At 45.2% G+C, this 18,408-nt stretch overlaps 1 protein-coding gene across 1 annotated transcript; it reads left to right on the top strand.

Annotated features, from left to right (window-relative positions):
* Positions 1 to 728: 728 nt before the first annotated feature.
* Positions 729 to 17,881, top strand: LOC119283780 (L-type lectin-domain containing receptor kinase IX.1-like). The gene is made up of 3 exons (XM_037563188.1): positions 729 to 1,578; positions 16,241 to 16,805; positions 16,899 to 17,881. Exons 1-3 carry the CDS (start codon positions 729 to 731, stop codon positions 17,527 to 17,529), a joined length of 2,046 nt encoding a protein of 681 aa, XP_037419085.1. The 3' UTR covers positions 17,530 to 17,881.
* Positions 17,882 to 18,408: the final 527 nt, after the last annotated feature.

The following is an 18,408-nucleotide window of genomic DNA, read 5'->3' as shown; positions in this document are numbered from 1 at the left end:
TAACGGGGTGGATGGCTGCATGCATCGTACTTTTGTTTCCTGGGCCTTAGGAGTACTTGTGTTTACGGTTTGCATGCAAATTAAAAAAAAGGAAATAAAGGAAAAGGAAACAACGCATGGAACCGCTTCAATCTGGAATACAAAGGCTGGTCGGAAAGCGAGCGCTCCGACGCGCAAGCGCTAATTAGCAACGCCTGTTGTTCCACACTTCTGCAAAGATTCTTGGTTATAACACAGGAAAATATGCGAATCTTCTTGAGGAATTATGTGCATGCCTAAGAAATTTAATCCTAGAAAGTTTTCTTTTTGAAGTTCCTACAGTGCAAGGAATCTGCTGCATCGGCATGGCCGGCTTCTGATGCGCACCCGGAGAAGGCCCGTCGATGTGCTGCGCTCGTTCGAGGCTCCGCTGCCGGAGAAGATGCTGCCTGGTGGCAGGCTCTTCGGCCTAGCAAACTTCCTGAAGTCCAAGTCACCCCCTCTCTCTGACTGCCTTGCTCCGAAATTTCTGAAAAGGACACAGGGCGACTATTCGTGAACTGAAATATCGCCTTCTACCTCTAGCCTAGAAAAATAGGTGTAAATTTGTGGCTACAACACTCGCCTAGGAGACTGACTTCAAGATTCACATAGAAGACTGACTTCATCATTTTTTTTTTGCGGGTTAGAAGACTGACTTCATCGATGCCGTGCCCATCTCGTTCTACTCTAGCACCGAGAGATCCAATATGCACCACCTCTTCCTCCTCTTCCTCCTCCTCATTTCCTTGCTTCCCCATGAAACCAGCTACTCCGCGGCCGCAGCTTCTGACGGCGGCGACTTGTGCAGCCGCGGGTGCGGCCGTACCACCTTCCCCTACCCTTTTGGATTCTCAAGTGACTGCCCCATCCCCATGTTCTGCGACGCTCGCACCTCCACGCCGATCCTCTCATACGAAGCAGGAGACAGCGGCACATTCTACCACGTCTTGGCCTTCAACTCCACCAGCTCCACCGTCATCGTCATGCTCCCAACATCGTGCAGCCGCAGCGTCGCCGACGCCAGGAGGGCGCTCTCCGGCGGAAACTACGGCGTATTGTCCAGCACCACGATGTTCCTCCGTGGCGGCTGCCGCGGCATCAACGCATCAGCGGCCGCCGGGTGCAGTTTGCCGGCGGCCGTCATGTCCAAGCTACTCCACACGGCGCAGTGCGCCGTTAACAACAACGGCACCTCGAACACTACCGTGGCGTGCGTTTCTTCTGCCACAGAGGACACCACTGCGGCGGCGACAGAATTGTTTCTGCAGTGGGACAAGGTGGAGAAGCAAGAGTGCGACACCGTGCTGACCTCCTCCGTATTCATTGACACAGCGGAGGGGACGGTGTCGCTGGAGTACGGGCTCGCAGAGCTGGGGTGGTGGGTCAACGGAACGTGCGCTGACCAGGACACAGAGCCTGGCGTGCGGTGCGCCGGGAACGCGACGTGCTCCGATGTAATTACACCGAGCGGGGCGGTGGGGCATCGGTGCGTGTGCGTGGAAGGGATGAACGGCGACGGGTTCTTGGCTGGAGATGGATGCTACGTCGGTACAAGAGGTGTGTTAACTTTGATTTTTTTTCTCCGAATAAACTTTGATTTTCTTTAGTTTGTTGCACCGAGTATTTTTCGCATCCAAGTCGGTGAATTCTAGTCGATCTTGAGTCACCCCACTCCTATGTGAATCTCAATGGAAAGGCATTAGACAACTCCAAGCGTCGACTTAGACATAAGATATTCTCGAGCCGCCAAATTTTAACAAAATTATTCCTAGAAAAGAACTTATATAATAGCAAAATAATCTATCTAAAATCTAAAAAATACGTACGCACCATTTAGACGAGTCAAGCGGCCTGCTCCTGGCCGCACGATCTCGCTTCTATCGTCCCACACGTGGGTCAGCCGGTCAGGTGCAACCTTGTTGGGACGGTTTCCCGAGCCCATGCCGCTACGCAACAGCCTCTATCCTCTCCATCGTGCCGCTGCCCCTGCTCCTCCCGCCCTTCCCCATGGATGGAGACCGAGCCCCCACCCTCTTCCTATGGCGCCGCCCTAGCCCTCCCCATCATTCCCATAGCAGGCAACAAGATCGATGCTTTAACCCCCGCCGCCTTTCTGCCCTATTCATCAAGCTTCAGGTGCTCGATGGCGATGGAGGTCAGCGGGAGCGCCGACTAGTTAGAGTTCACCATGCTCCCCTCCGGCCCAATCCGCCCCTCCGGACAAGAACCAGGGTACCGCACAGGAAAGGGGGCAATGGGAACTTGTCACGAGAATCAGGCCGGATGAAGCAAATATTCTTACTGAGATTTGGTTGGGTGGGGAAGAACCAGAGATTGAGAAGACCTGTATGCTCCGCCCGAGCAGAGACGAACGAGGATCTTGCCGTGGTAGATGGTTTGCTTGGGGGGTGGATGGATTGGATGGAAGAGATCCGAGCTTTGTCCCTCTCCCTGTTCTTGCGTGCTTCCCTTTCTTCAGGAAGAAGAGTATGCCAGGCACTAGTACAACTTGTCAATACGGTAATTCCTACCACTAGCAAGTTGGGTGCACCAACCTCATGGGATCCGTGCGTGTTCGAGCTCACTGGTGGGATGGGGACAACGGAAGTTGTACACGCATAGATGCGCCCTTCGCGTCGGGACTCATGAACCTATTTGCACATGTGCGTCCACGAAGTTTTCACATATCGTTCGTATAGTCGCACATAGACGACTACGGGGCACATAGACGACTACGGAATTGCACACTCTTATGCTGCACACGCGCGACTACAGAGATGCTCGTCGACATAATATTTCACAAATGACTGCGAGAGTTGCACCCTGACGGTGGTCTAGTCGCACACACAGACCATAGAGCTACATACTCTCGCCGACGTAGTAACTCACGCATTGCTGCGGAGTTGCATACTCTTGTCGTCATAGTCTCACACACGCTGCTACTGAGTTGCACACTTCCCTCGGCATAGTCACACACACGCGACCGTGTAGATGCACACACTCGTCGTTATAGTAGCTCACGCACAACCGGGAGAGCTGCACACGTGTGGCGGCATAGTCGCACACGCACGACCACGGACCTACAGGCTCGTCCTCGTAATAGCTCACGCACGGCCACAGCGTTGCACACTCTTCTTTACATAGTCGTACCCGCACGGCGGCAGAGTTGCGCACTCTCCACGACCCACAAAGTTGCACACTTTCATTGGCATAGCCGCATATGCACGGCCGTGGTTGCGACCATATTGATAGAAGTAGTCGCCACCAAGAGACCACCCGCCCTCCTCGGCCACGGCCAACTTGCCAGCGATGGCGCGAGGAAGGAAGAGTAGGTCGCATTTCGCTCCCTGCCAAGGCCGCTGTCTGCCTCGACCGCGGCCATCTCGCCAGCACCTCGTATAGCATCGCCCAAGGCTCTGTTCTCGTCATGCTTGACCAAGGCTGCTGTAATCTTCGGTTGTTTGAGCTCGGATCAATGATTGAGATAGGGAACCATCGTGAAGAATCAGAGATTGAAGCCGGCTCAGTTGGATACGATCATTGGAAAGTTTTACACACACCGATACTAAGTTGGCTAGATGACATGTCACGCTCGCATTGAATTTTCGGTACCTTAACTTTTGTTCGTGTATCTCTTTTTTGTATTTGAATGATATAAGCTTTTTAGCAACAAATTGATTTAGTTTACATCAAAGTTGTTCTCTTTAATAGGGGCAAACACATTTCATGGTTAAGCAGAAGAAGTTGCACAATCATGCTTCTAGAGTTGCACGTGGACTGTCAGGCAGTTGGCCGGGGTAGCTGCCGAAGTTGCACATCCCACTGGTAGGGGTAGTTGGAGCTGGAGTGTCCACATGTAGGGAAGAAAGCTGGACATCAATTGCGATAGCTGGGTCATGGCAACAGACGAAGTTGTATATCTCATACGGCAAGAGGTAGTTAAACATGGTGTAATATGCACACCCACAGAATAGAGGGAAGTTGCACATCGACTGCTAAGAAGTTGGACGGGGCAGCAAACGAAGTTGCACAACGGCTGGTAGGCAGTTGGCCGGGCAACAGGGAAAGTTGCACACCGTTGGGTAGGCAGTTGGCCGAGGGCAGCAGATGAAGTTGCAAATCTCACTGGCAAGGGTAGTTGAGGTGGTTAAACACTCTCATCGGCATAGTAGCCGACGCATGATTGCGAGAGTTGCACACGCGCGGCAACATAGTCACACACACAGGAGCACGGAGCTGCACGCTCCCGTTGGCGTTGTCGCACACATGTGCCCACGGAGCTGCGCACTCTCGTTAGCATATATAGACGCACATGCATGACAGCAGAGTGGCACAATCGTCCGCATAGTCGCACACGCATGGCCACAGAGTTAGATACTCTCGTCGGCATAGTCGCACACGCGCGGCCGTGGAGTTGGACACTCTCGTCGGTATAGTCGCACACGCGTAGCCACGAAGGTGCACACTCTCATCGGCATAGTAGCTCACGCATGACTGCGGGAGTTGCACACGCATGACCATGGAGCTGCACACTCTCGTCAGGGCAGTAGTCCGCGCACGGATGCATAGTTGAACAGTCTTATTGGCATAGTCACACTCGCGTGACGGCGGAGTTGCACACTATCCTCCGCATAGTTGCACATGCACGGCTACAGAGTTGCACACCCTTGTCGGCATAGGTGTCCACTCTCCTTGGCGGCGGGTGTTGCACACTCTCGTTGGCATAGTACTTCATGCATGACTATGGAGTTGCACACGTGCGATGGTATAGCCGCACACACAGGATGAAGAGCTACACACTCTCATTGGCGTAGTAGCTCACACACGGGCTCGAAGTTGCACACTCTCGTCGGCATAGTCGCACACGCGTGGCAACAGAGTTGTGCACTCGTTCATATAGTCGCGCATGCTCGACCACAGAGTTGCACACTCTTGTCGGCATAGTCATACACGAGTGGCCATGGAAGTGCACACTCTCGTCGGCGTAATAGCTTAAGCACAACTGCGGGAGCTGCATACGCATGGTGACATAGTCGTACGCACACGGCCAAGGAGCTGATACACACTCTCGTCGGCATAGTAGCTAACACACGGCCATGGAGTTGCACACTCTCGTTTGCATAGTCGCAGACGCAAGGCAGTGGAGTTGCACACTCCTTTTCGCATAGTCACACACGCACAACCGCAGAGTTGTACACTCTCGCCCGCATAATCAGACATGCAGGGCCACAGAGCTGCACACTCTTGTCAGTATAGTCGCACACACATACTGCGGAGGTGCACACTCTTGTCGGTATAGTAGCTCACACACGACTACAGGAGTTGCACACGCGCGGGGGCATAGTCGCACACACGTGACCACAGAGCTGCACACGCTCGTCGGGGGTAGTAGTCTACACAGGACCGCTGAGTTGCACACTCTTATCGGATAGTTTCTCAAGCACGGTTTCGGATTTGCCTACTTCCATCAGCATAGTAGTTCACGCACAGCTACGAGAGTTGCACACTCTCCTTGGCATAGTCGCACAAGCACAGTTGTGGAGTTGTACACTCTCCTCAACCTAGTTGCTCATGCATGGGCTATGTGAGTTGCACACGCGCGACGGAGTAGTTGCTCACATGTGAGTGTGGAGTTGCACACCCTGGTCGGCATAGTTTCTTATGCACAGAGTGGGATCACACACTCTTGTCGGCTAGTAGTTCACTCAAGGCTGCTGGAGTTGCACATGCGTGGCGGCATATTCGCATAATCGTGGTTGCGGGAGTTGCCACGCGCGGTGTCATTGTCGCACATGCACAGTAGAGGAGTTGCACACTCTCGTTGGCATAGTTGGCCGGGAACCTCTGCCCCTACCATACTCCAGCTTTGTAGTTTCCACTGCCTGTCCAGGGTTGAGCCCTGGGATTTGATGGCGGACTTCAAAAGCAACCTACATACGCTTTACGCCCAATCATTTCGGATAACGCTTACATCCTCCAAGCAACCATAAATGAAGAAAGTGCAATTGAAACAATCAAAAAGGAAAAATAATTAGACTCCCTTGTCAATTGTTTGGATTGGAATTAGGCATGGATCAATAAGAACTGATGATCAGAATCCGACAAAGTAGAATGGAAGAACTAAGGAAGGAAGTCAGGTAGCTTAGAGAAAGACAAAGGCAGAATGGAAGAACAACCCGTTCCTTTCCATTACTACTACTTGGAATTGGAAGTCTAGGAGCAAGACTAACCTTTTTCTTTCATTTAAATAAAGTAGAGATGTAGCTTTCTCCATCTCAAGAAATTATTCCACCTCCATTCATTGGAGAACAAAGCGTTATCGGATTAGATCCTTGCTTTAAACTCAACAAATCAAGTTTCAAAACTAGATGTTGAGGAGGCAAAGGGAAGAGCGGGGTTGTCGAATTGTTTCTCAGAGCCGGAGTGCAAGAGTGAGCAGCAGTCCGGTCAGCCCTTGCTTTCTCAACTTGAGAAGGAAACTTCCAACCAAATAGGAGGAAGGGCACTCTCAAAAAAAAGAAATGTAACATAGTTGAGAGCACACTCGGGTTGCTTAGAAAGCGTAGAGTTAGGAGACACCAGTGCCAAAGTTTCTTCTCAAGCATCAACACATCACACGAATTGGAATGAAAAGCCACGAAAGAAACATCAAAGACTAGAGAAGTAGGCAAGTCAAGGCAAGGAATTAAACAACCTCACCTGGATCACTCGCCGCTATGCCCCTTTGATGGCGTCCTCGACTAGGGGGTGCTACCTGATGCGGCTTGAACTACGTCGGTATTTCCCCAAAGAGTAAGGGATGATGCAACACATCTACGGTAGGTATTTTCCTCAGTGATGAGACCAAGATTATTGAACTAGTAGGAGAACGACGCAACACTACGTGAACGGTACCTGCACACAAAGAACAAATACTTGCAACCCGATGTAAAAGAGGGGTTGTGAATCCCTCCCGGGTAAAAGGATAGATAAAATTGTAGTAGATTTGATAAATAGATCACGCGGGAATGCGAGATAAAATAAATAACAAAAAAATGCAGCAAGGTATTTTTGGGTTTTTGGATTAACAGATCTCAAAATAAAAACAAACAAAAATAGATCTCGAAGGCAAATATGATAAAGAAGAGACCCTAGGGCCATAGATTTCACTAGTGGCTTCTCTCGAGAAAAATAGCATACGGCGGGTAAACAAATTACTATTGGGCAATTGATAGAACTTCAAATAATTATGACGATATCCAGGCAATGATCATTATATAGGCATCACGTCCAAGATTAGTAGACCGACTCCTGCCTGCATCTACTACTATTACTCCACACATCGACTGCTATCCAACATGCATCTAGTGTATTAAGTTCATGGAGAAACGGAGTAATGCAATAAGAACGATGACATGATGTAGACAAGATCTATTCATGTAGGAATAGACCCCATCTTGTTATCCTTAATAGGAACGATACATACATGTCATTTCCCCTTCTGTCACTGGAATTGAGCACTGTAAGATCGAACCCATCACAAAGCACCTCTTCCCATGGCAAGAAAAATCGATCTAGTCGGCCTAACTAAACCAAAGATTCGAAGAAGAAATACGAGGCTATAAGAAATTATGCATATAAGAGATCAAAGAACTCAAATAACTTTCATGGATAAAAACATAGATCTAATCATAAACTCAAAGTTCATCGGATCCCAGCAAACACACCGCAAAAAAGAGTTACATCGAATAGATCTCCAAGAGAACATTGTATTGAGAATGAAAAGAGAGAGAGATGAAGCCATCTAGCTACTAACTACGAACCCGTAGGTCTACAATGAACTACTCACGCATCATCAGAGAGGCACCAATGAGGATGATGAACCCCTCCGTGATGGTGTCTAGATTGGATCTGTGGTTTCTGGAACTTGCGGCGGCTGGAATTGTGTTTCGTCGACTCCCCTAGGGTTTCTGGAATATTGGGGTATTTAAAGAGCAAAGAGGCAGTGTGGGAGGCCACCTACGTGGCGACAACCCACCAGGGCGCGCCTAGGTGGGTCCAGAAAAAATCACCAAAAAGTTTCGCTGCGTTTGGGCTCCGTTTGGTATTTATTTTCGGTGAAGTAAAAAACAAGCAAAAAACAAAAATTGGCACTGTGCACTATGTCAATAGGTTAGTCGAAAAAATGATATAAAGTTGCTATAAAATGATTGTAAAACATCCAAGAATGTTAATATAACAACATGGAACATTCAAAAAATTATAGATACGTTGGAGACGTACCAGCATCCCCAAGCTTAACTCGTCCTCAAGTAGGTAAATGATAAAAACAGAATTTTTGATGTGAATGTTGCCTAACATGTTCATCACATATTCTTTTCTTTGTAGCATGGACATTTGGACTTTTATATGAGTCAAAGCAATAGTCTAGTTTTGACATGAAGATTTCAAAACTCAAGCATGTCAATAAGCAACCATGTCTTTCAAAATATCAACACTAAAGCAAGTTATCCCTAGCCCATTATGCTCAATCATTGATCCATTCACGAAACACACTTGCATATTAGCTACACCCAATGCTCAAGTACGATCATAGTGCCCCTTAGTTGGTGTTTTATAAGAGAAGATGGAGACTCAAGTAAAAATAAAAATTGCATAAATTAAATAGAAAGGCCCTTCGTAGAGGGAAGTAGGGATTTGTGAGGTGCCTAAGCTCAAAGCGAAAAAGATAGAGATAAAAATATTTTGGGTGGCATGCTTTTCCTGTCAATGAAAACGATCGAGCAGTTCCCAATACTTTCCATGCTAAATATATCATGGGTTCCTACCCACGGGTTTTGCCCTTACTTTTCGAGCTTGCTCAATTTTGCCCTTACTTTTTCCATCAAGGTCCCTCGAATGCCCTTTGACCGTTTGACCAAAACTTTGAAAATTCATAACTAATTCATATGAACTTAGAAAAATGCAAATAAGATATCAAAATGTTCAGATAAACATTACCTTTATGGGCGTATCATTTGCATTCAGGACAAAAGCATCATTTAAACTACCCGAGGTAATTAATGTTATTAACATTATTAAAAATAAATAGGTATAAACAATATTTTTTTTCGTGAATAAAAATTATATGCAAATATAGGTGATGTTTTCTGAACATCCTGATACCTTATTTGCATTTTCCTGAGTTCGTATCAACTTGTTATGAAGTTTCCAAATAATGGTCAAAGTCGTTAGAACATTCATAACAAGTTGATACAAACTCAGAAAAATGCAAATAAGTTATGAGGATGTTCAGAAAACATCACCTACATTTGCATGTAATTTTTATTCACAAAAAATATATTGTTTATACCTATTTATTTTTAATAACGTTAATAACAATAATTACCTCAGGTAGTTTAAACGATGCTTTTGTCCTGAATGCAAATGATATGCCCATAGAGGTAATGTTTATCTAAACATTTCGATATCTTATTTGCATTTTTCCGAGTTCATATGAATTAGTTATGAATTTTCAAAGTTTTGCTCAAACAGTCAAAGGGCATTTGAGGGACCTCGATGGAAAAAGTAAGGGCAAAACTGAGCAAGCTCGAAAAGTAAGGGCAAAACCCGTTGGTAGGAACCAACTAGGGGTAAAAATGCAATTGTCCCATATATCATAGGCAGTTCCCAAACAGAAATAAAGTTTATTCCTTTTCCACCATACTTTCACATTCCACGGCTAACTGAATCCACGGGTGCCGTCCATACCAACACTTTCCAAGGAATTTATTATTTGACAACGTAAAGTAAATCCATTTTCATTTTGGGATAGGGTATCCCTAATACCTTTGCCGTACTCTCGTGCAATGACAAGTGAATAAACACTCATCTTGAGAATAATACATCTAGCATGGAAAATATGAGCCACCCCCTACCGTTTCATGAGCGGTACGAGCACACAAAAATGAATTTTATTTTGAAAACTAGAGATGTCACATACAAATTTGCTCAAAACGGCAAAAGAATACCACATATAGGTAGGTATAGTGAACTCATATGGCAAAACTGGTTTACGGATTTTGGATGCACAAGTAGTAATCATACTTAGTGCAAGTGAAGGCTAGCAAAAGATTGAGAAGCATCCAACCAAGAAACGAAAAATCTCATAAGCGAGAGCATAACTAACACCGAATAATGCACCATCAGTAGGATATAATTTCATTGCATAACTATTGACTTTCGTGCTTGCATAGAGAATCACAAACCTTAACATCAATATTCTTACTAAACCATAATTACTCATCAACATGACTCACATATTATATCATCATATCGCAAAACTATTGAAATAATCAAGTTTGTTTTGTCCAATGATCTTCATGAAAGTTTTTATTATATCCCTCTTGAATATCTATCGCTTTGGGACTAATTTCATAAGTTGCTTTCGATAGCTCAAACAAATCTAAGTGAAGAACATGAGCATAAAAATTTTCTTCTCTCAAAATAATTTAAGTGAAGCATGAGAGATTTTCTAAAAAAAAAGTAACTCTCAAATAAATCTAAGTGAAGCATGAGAGCATTTCTTCAAAAATACTAAAGCACACCATGCTCAAAAAGATATAAGTGAAGCACTAAAGCAATTCCATAGCTCAAAAAGATTTAAGTGAAGCATAGAGAGCAATTCTAACAAATCATAGCATAATTTTGGCTCTCTCAAATAGGTGTGTCCAGCAAGGATAGATGACACAAAATAAAAAGCAAAACAAGCAAAGACTGATATCATACAAGACGATCCAAGCAAAACTCATGATATGTGACGAATAAAAATATAGTTCCAAGTAAAATACCGATAGTCGTTAGAAGAAAGATGGGATGCGACTCGGGCATCCCCAAGCTTAGTTGCTTTCTTCTCTTTTAGACAATATCTTGGGATGCCATGGACATCCCCAAGCTTAGACTCTTCTTACTCCTTATTCCTTCATCCATCGTGATCTCACCCAAAACATGAAAACTTCAATCACACAAAACTCAACAAAACCTTCGTGAGATCCATTAGTATAACAATGCAAATCACTACTCTAAGTACGGTTGCAAACCCATTCATATTTTATTTTTGCATTATACTGTAGTCCAACTTTACCATAGCTTATACCCTCCAATAGAAACCATAGATTCATTAAAATAAGAAAACAACGCAAAGAAAACAGAATCTGTCAAAAATAGAACAGTTTGTAATAATCTGAAAACTTCGTATACTTCTGTAACTCCAAAAATTCTGAAAAATTAGGACGATGCAGTGTATCAATCTTGTGTAAAACATTTAGAAGCTTTCATCAATTCTGTGATTTTTGGAAATTGTTTTACTGGACACAAAAGTTTCTGTTTTCCAACAAGAACAAATCAACTATCACCCAACAAGATCCCAAAGGCTTTACTTGGCACAAACACTAAAGAAAACATAAAAAAACAATCATAACAGTAGCATAATTCTGCAAACACTCAAGATTAGAAAGGAAAAGGCAAAAATAAATTTTATTCATTGGGTTGCCTCCCAACAAGCGCTATCATTTTATGCCCTTAGCTAGGCATTGATAATTTTAACGATGCTCGCATGAAAGACAAGAACTGAAGCACAAAGAAAGCATCATATAGCATGTGACAAACACATGTAATCATATAATTTTTTTCTTCATGATCCACATGCATGCAAAGTTGCCACTCTTTTGATATAGTGGGATTATTATCAAATAAAGTCATGACCTCAACGAACCCACTTTTATAAAAAAATTCATAAGATTGAACACTCTCCAAATTTGTGAGATTATTTTTATCTAAAGTTGACGCTCTTCCGATCCCACTTTCAATATTATCTCAAACATATTCATCATGAGGCTTAAATAAATTTTCAAGATCATAGGAATCATCACCCCAATCATGATCATTGCAACAAGTAGTGGACATACGAAAATTAGCATCCTCAAGCTTGGGGTTTTGCATAGTATTAACACAACTGACATTAATAGAATTTATAATAACATCATTGCAATCATGCTTTTCATTCAAGGAGATATCGTGAATCACTTCATAAATTTCTTATTTTAACACTTCATAAAAAAATTAGATTCAATCATCTCGAGCAAAAATTCATAAAGATAATCTAGTGAACTCAATTCACTAGCAATTGGTTCATCATAATTGGATTTTTAAAAAATATTAGCAAGTGGGTGAGGATCCATATCAATAGATTTTTAGCAAGCAAAGATGCAAGCAAATAGAAGCACATGGCAACACAAGCAAACCTAAGATCCAACGAGAAAAAAGCAAATGAAAATAGGGCAAATAAAAAGGCAAATATTTTTGTGCTTTCGCAAAAAACGTTTTAGAAGTGGGGAGATGAAAATGAGAGGCAAATGGCAAATAATGTACATTGCAAGGAGATGAGATTTTTTTATTAGGAACTTGATAGATGTTGATGATGTATCCCCGGCAACGGCGCCAGAAATTCCTTTTGATGCGGCTTGAACTACGTCGGTATTTCCCCAAAAAGGAAGGGATGATGCAGCACAACTATGGTAGGTATTTCCCTCAGCGATGAGATCAAGGTTGTCGAATCAGTAGGAGAACCACACAACACTATGTGAATAGTACCTACACACAAAGAATAAATACTTGCAACCCGACGTAAAAGAGGGGTTGTCAATCCCTTCCGGGTAAAAAGATAAATGAAATTGTAGTAGATTGGATAAATAGATCTTGCGGGAACGCGAGATAAAAAAAATTGCAGCAAGGTATATATGGTTTTTGGATTAATAGATCTGAAAATAAAAGCAAATAAAAATATATCTCAAAGGCAAATATTATAAAGAAGAGACCCGGGGCCCGTAGATTTCACTAGTGGCTTCTCTCAAGAAAAATAGCATACGGCGGGTAAACAAAGTACTGTTGGGCAATTGATAGAACTTCAAATAATTATGACGATATCCAGGCAATGATCATTACATAGGCATCACGTCCAATATTAGTAGACCGACTCCTGCCTGCATCTACTACTATTACTCCACACATCGACCGCTATCCAGCTTGCATCTAGTGTATTAAGTTCATGGAGAAGCGGAGTAATGCAATAAGAACGATGACATGATGTAGACAAGATCTATTCATGTAGGAATAGACCCCATCTTTTTATCCTCAATAGCAACGGTACATACGTGTCATTTCCCCTTCTGTCACTGGGATCGAGCATCGTAAGATCGAACCCATCACAAATCACCTCTTCCCATGGCAAGAAAAATCGATCTAGTCGGCCTAACTAAACCAAAGATTCGAAGAAGAAATACGAGGCTGAAAGAAATTATGCATATAAGAGATCAAAGAACTCAAATAACTTTCATGTATAAAAACATATATCTGATCATAAACTCAAAGTTCATTAGATCCCAACAAACACACCGCAAGAAAGAGTTACATCAAATAGATCTCCAAGAGACCATTGTATTGAGAATCAAAAGAGAGAGAGGAAGCCATCTAGCTACTAACTACGAACCCGTAGGTCTACAATGAACTACTCACGCATCATCGGAGAGGCACCAATGAGGATGATGAACCCCTCCGTGATGGTGTCTAGATTGGATCTGTGATTTCTAAAACTTGCAACGGATGGAATTGTGTTTCATTGACCCCCCTAGGGTTTCTGGAATATTGGGGTATTTATAGAGCAAAGAGGCGGCACGGGAGGCCACCGAGGTGGGCACAACCCACCAGGGCGTGCCTGGGCCCCTAGGCACGCCCAGGTGGGTTGTGCTCCCCTCGGAGCCCCCCTCTAGTACTTCCTTGGCCCATCGTGTGTCTTCTGGTCCAGAAAAAATCACTAATTTTTTTTGCTGCATTTGGACTCCGTTTGGTATTGATTTTTCGCAAAGTAAAAAACAAGCAAAAAACAACAACTGGCACTGGGCACTATGTCAATAGGTTAGTCCCAAATAATGATATAAAGTTGCTATAAAATGATTGTAAAATATCCAAGAATGATAATATAACAGCATGGAACAATAAAAAATTATAGATGCGTTGGAGACGTATCACTACCATGTCAGCCTGCCAAGTCATGGACCGGGCCGAGGACCCCAGGCAACCAAAGAATGGGCCATGTTTTCCATGGTCCCTGACGTACTTAAGATGGAATCCTCCAAATACTTGGCTCACATTCCAAGACATGTTCAAATTAACCACAAGCTTATCCCCAGATATAACCGACCTACATGTAACCCTAGGTAACCCCAGTCCCTATATAAGCCGAGGGATATCTCGAGATAGATCATCCTGTACTTTCTACCCCTTCACAATCAATATAACATAAATGTTGTGTCTTTTGTTCCTCCAGTTACCATCCATCCGATATCACCAGCTCGGGACCACCTAACCGTGTTCTGCCGGATTGACCTCCGACACCATTGCCATGCACACAACCAAGGGCCCGCAACACCACTGCCACAAGGTTCGCCAGAGAGCCGCCCGCGCAGTCCACCTTCTAGGGCCGCCGCCCCAGCATCCAAGATCTTGCACACCAACTCCACTGCCCGACGACAAGACCACCACCCGCCAGTGAAGGGGATAAGAAGGCATCTCCTTCCCCATCCTCGAGAACCCCGACCTTGTAGCCATGCATATCCGGATCGGGAGATGCAACCATGTCGATGATGCTCGGGAACACGAGATATAGCATTGGTACCCACAACCCACTAAACTCGTCGAGGGCACGGGACATTGTGGCCTCTCTGGCTACGACTCCCATGACCCAGAGGCGACGACATACCCAGATCTAGGCACTGATGCGCCTGACTTGGAGATGGCGTTACTAACGTTGGCCGTCGGACCGCGACCAGGAGCCAGGGAGAATCACACTAGGCGGCCACCCCTCAGCGGCTGGAGGAGGATGAGCTTCAATGGTGGCGGTTGGCATAGAGCTTGGGGAGGTCAAGAATCCGATGAGAGGAGCCAATCCAAGGTGCGGGAGGGCGTGAGAGGTCCTGCCGCCTCTGTCCGCCGCACGAGGCCTTGCCCTAGCGACACCAACTGGTGATGGTGAGAAGGAAAGGGCGAAGAGAGGTTTGGAGGCGGCGGCAGAGGATACTACAAAATGTCAAAGTAGTAAAAAGAAAGTAGGATGACACACCGTTTGGATTACCTCTGGAGATGGTAAGAGTATCTACAGCCGGACATGGCAAATATGACCCCTTAAATGTCCACGGACGCGCCCAGTCAGTGATCGGATATGTCCGTTTTGACTCCCTATTTATCCGTCCGCACAGCCACACTCCTCATTTTCCTCCTCATATGTCCGGTCACTTGCACGTGACTGGTGGAGATGAAGCGAGAGCAATAAAAGAATGAATAAAGAAAGAGAAAAGGTGGTTTGGAGTGGGGTCGCGTCCTACGTGACAGACTGCCCGGGTGTGCCCGGCCGCGTCCGCGAGCTCTCATATCCTCCTCATATTTGAGATGAATATGAGGGTTCACGGACAGCCCGGGTGTATAGGGATGATATGTGGTGTCCGGTTGGGTCACGTTTTTTCTTCTCTCCTGTCCGGTCACTGACTGGATGTGTCCACGAGCGTATGAGAGATGGTTTGAGGTGATTTCGTAAAAAAAAATATAGTTTAAGACGTCCGGCTGTAGATGCTCTAACAGAAGCATTTCTAGGTCACATGTTGTCGTGGAGGGGAGGACCCAAGTGTTGCGGGTTGCGGTCTTGCGGAGCAAACGACGGACGGGAGTCAGGAATACGATGGGATTGGGTTTTTGTTACCGTGATAGTTGAAAATCAATCAACTCCTTCCAAAGGTCCTTCCACACTATTCTCCTTTTCTGTCCACAAATTTATTTTCTGCTGGCTAGTCTTATATTAATTTACCATATGCATATATAGAGAAAGTTGTGATCGAGCTCCCATGCATGTCTCTAATCTAGTAGTCCATTTCCTTGCATTGAGATTTGTGCATAGAAATTTCTCTATTTGTTTTTCCCGAAGAGCACAACATATCTTTATCGGAATTCAGAAAAAAAAAGGAGCACTACATATAAAGTTGAAAATTTGAAAGTCAACAACACGTTAGTACGACAGTGCGTAGAATATTTATCAGATCTTTTTGTGCACTGTAAATAACTAAATTGATATGGTTTCTGATACAGCTCATAAGAAACTCTATAACGTTTTCGCATGTATGTCTTTCATATCATCTGCTCCATATTTTCCATGCAGAAGATGCGTCTCCCTCGAACTCGAAGCACCAACTATTAGTAGTGGTGCTCACGTCTGTTGGTTGCATCATATTCCTACCATCTCTCACCATAGCGATTTGTATCCTCTTCCGCCGCAGCCGAAGGCGCAACACCATCAAGAAAACAAAACGACCACTGAAAGCGGTCACAACACTCTTTCGCGGTGAGCTTGTCGACGATGAGCTTGACCAAGGAGTTGCTGGGCCCCGGCGATTTTCTTACAATGAACTCGCTATTGCGACCGATAATTTCTCAGATGACAGAGCGCTTGGGAGAGGAGGCTTTGGGTCTGTGTACCGAGGGTTTGTGAGCGACATGAACCACGAAGTGGCTATCAAGAGGGTGTCTGAGACCTCTCGACAGGGCTGGAAGGAGTTTGTCACCGAGGTACGGATCATTAGTCGGCTCAAGCACCGGAACCTTGTGCAGCTCATTGGTTGGTGCCATGGCGGTGACCAGCTCCTCCTGGTCTATGACTTGATGCACAATGGCAGCCTCGACACTCATTTGTACGGGTCCGACTTCGTGCTGACATGGGCAATTAGGTATGTTGCCTAGTCAATTAACCATTTGAACAAATCTTTCAACAATTACTGTATGCCATTGCTCACTTCCGTGATACTTTTGACATTTTCCAGGTATGAGATAGTGCTCGGAGTAGGTTCCGCACTTCTGTACTTGCATCAAGACATCGAGCAGCGGGTGGTGCACAGGAACATCAAGCCAAGTAACATCATGCTAGACACATCCTTCACCGCCAAGCTAGGTGATTTCGGGCTCGCGGGGCTCATCAACGACGGTCGAAGATCGCACACGACCGGAATAGCCGGCACGATGGGGTACATAGACCCGGAGAGTGTGCTGGCGGGCAGGACGAGTGTCGAATCAGACGTGTATAGCTTTGGGGTTGTCCTCCTCGAGGTCGCCTCAGGGCAGCGGCCAGCTAAGGTCCAGGAGGACGGCGATGTCGTCCACCTGGTTCAATGGGTGTGGGACTTGTATGGTAGAGGATCAATCCTTGATGCTGCCGACGAACGGCTTAGGAGGGAGTTTAATAGCGGGGAGATTGAGCGTGTGATGGTCGTGGGGCTCTGGTGTGGGCATCCTGACCGTGGCATGCGGCCATCCATTAGACAAGCGATGAACATGCTGCGGTTCGATGCGCCGTTGCCGACCCTCCCGGCTAGGATGCCGGTGGCGACCTATGGGCCACCGACTAATACTCTGATTTCTGGAACGTTGGTCATGAGCAGCGTCAGTGGCCGGTGACGGCAATCCTACGGGAACACATGGACACCGATCTCTAATTAAATTCTCCAATTAATATGGAATCTAAGTTTGCAGGGAGCAAGGAGTTATTGAGAAGGTGATGCAGTGGTGGTCATGATGCCTGGACAAGTAGTTGATTATTCTGTTTTTCGGTCTCATCTTGTGTAACCACTGCATGGGTCTACGTTATTCTGTTTAGGAACTCTTGAATTATGGTGTTAGAAGGTTTTCGTCCCATGGCGGGTGTTTCGACAGCGAGCACTCGCTTAATTCCTTCTATTGCCCCAACTCGCCTCCCCTTTTTCGTTTCATTTGTTTTGCTCTTTTTGTTCGCTGATGTTAGAAAACAATGTTCTCCCCATTGAGCAATTAATGGAAAGGGTTTGTTAGCACTAATCCTGATATTTTTTATCTGTATTGTAGTTTGTTTTCGTTACGCATGTAACTTAGATGTTCTAGTGAGTAGCTATTCCGGCGAAGCTTCGGCGGAGGCGTGCAGAAAAGACGAGATGCTAAGCTGTGTGCGATACGGAGAGTATGGCGAGATGCCAACGATGGCGTGAAGCTATGGTGCTACGCGAGGCGGCAAGGTGTGTGATGCGGCAAGCCCGTGGACGGCTGAAGCAAGAACGGATGGGCTGGATGGATAAGTTGGAGCCAAAAGATTTTGGTGAGTTAAGTGCATGCATGAGTTTGCTACTATCTCCGTCTTGGTTTATTAGTCCTCTTTATATTCTGTTTCATATTTTGACCTTAAATTTAATTAATAAAATATTAATGCATGTTATAAAAATAATATAATTGGAAACAATGTTCGAATACGAATCCAAAAATATAATCTTTGATGACATGCATTTGTATTTTATTAATTAAATCTCT

The sequence above is a fragment of the Triticum dicoccoides genome, chromosome 4A (genome assembly GCF_002162155.2).
Source record: "Triticum dicoccoides isolate Atlit2015 ecotype Zavitan chromosome 4A, WEW_v2.0, whole genome shotgun sequence".
Classification (NCBI taxonomy): Eukaryota; Viridiplantae; Streptophyta; class Magnoliopsida; order Poales; family Poaceae; genus Triticum; species Triticum dicoccoides.
The sequence above is the reverse complement of the archived record's forward strand: the minus strand, read 5'-3'. Positions and strand labels throughout refer to the sequence as shown.

Coding starts and splice junctions, on each gene's coding strand:
- LOC119283780 (XM_037563188.1), top strand. CDS start 729: ATGCACCACCTCTTCCTCCTCTTCCTCCTCCTCATTTCCTTGCTTCCC. Junction 1,579..16,240: donor ATGCTACGTCGGTACAAGAG/GTGTGTTAACTT, acceptor TTTTCCATGCAG/AAGATGCGTCTCCCTCGAAC. Junction 16,806..16,898: donor GTGCTGACATGGGCAATTAG/GTATGTTGCCTA, acceptor GACATTTTCCAG/GTATGAGATAGTGCTCGGAG.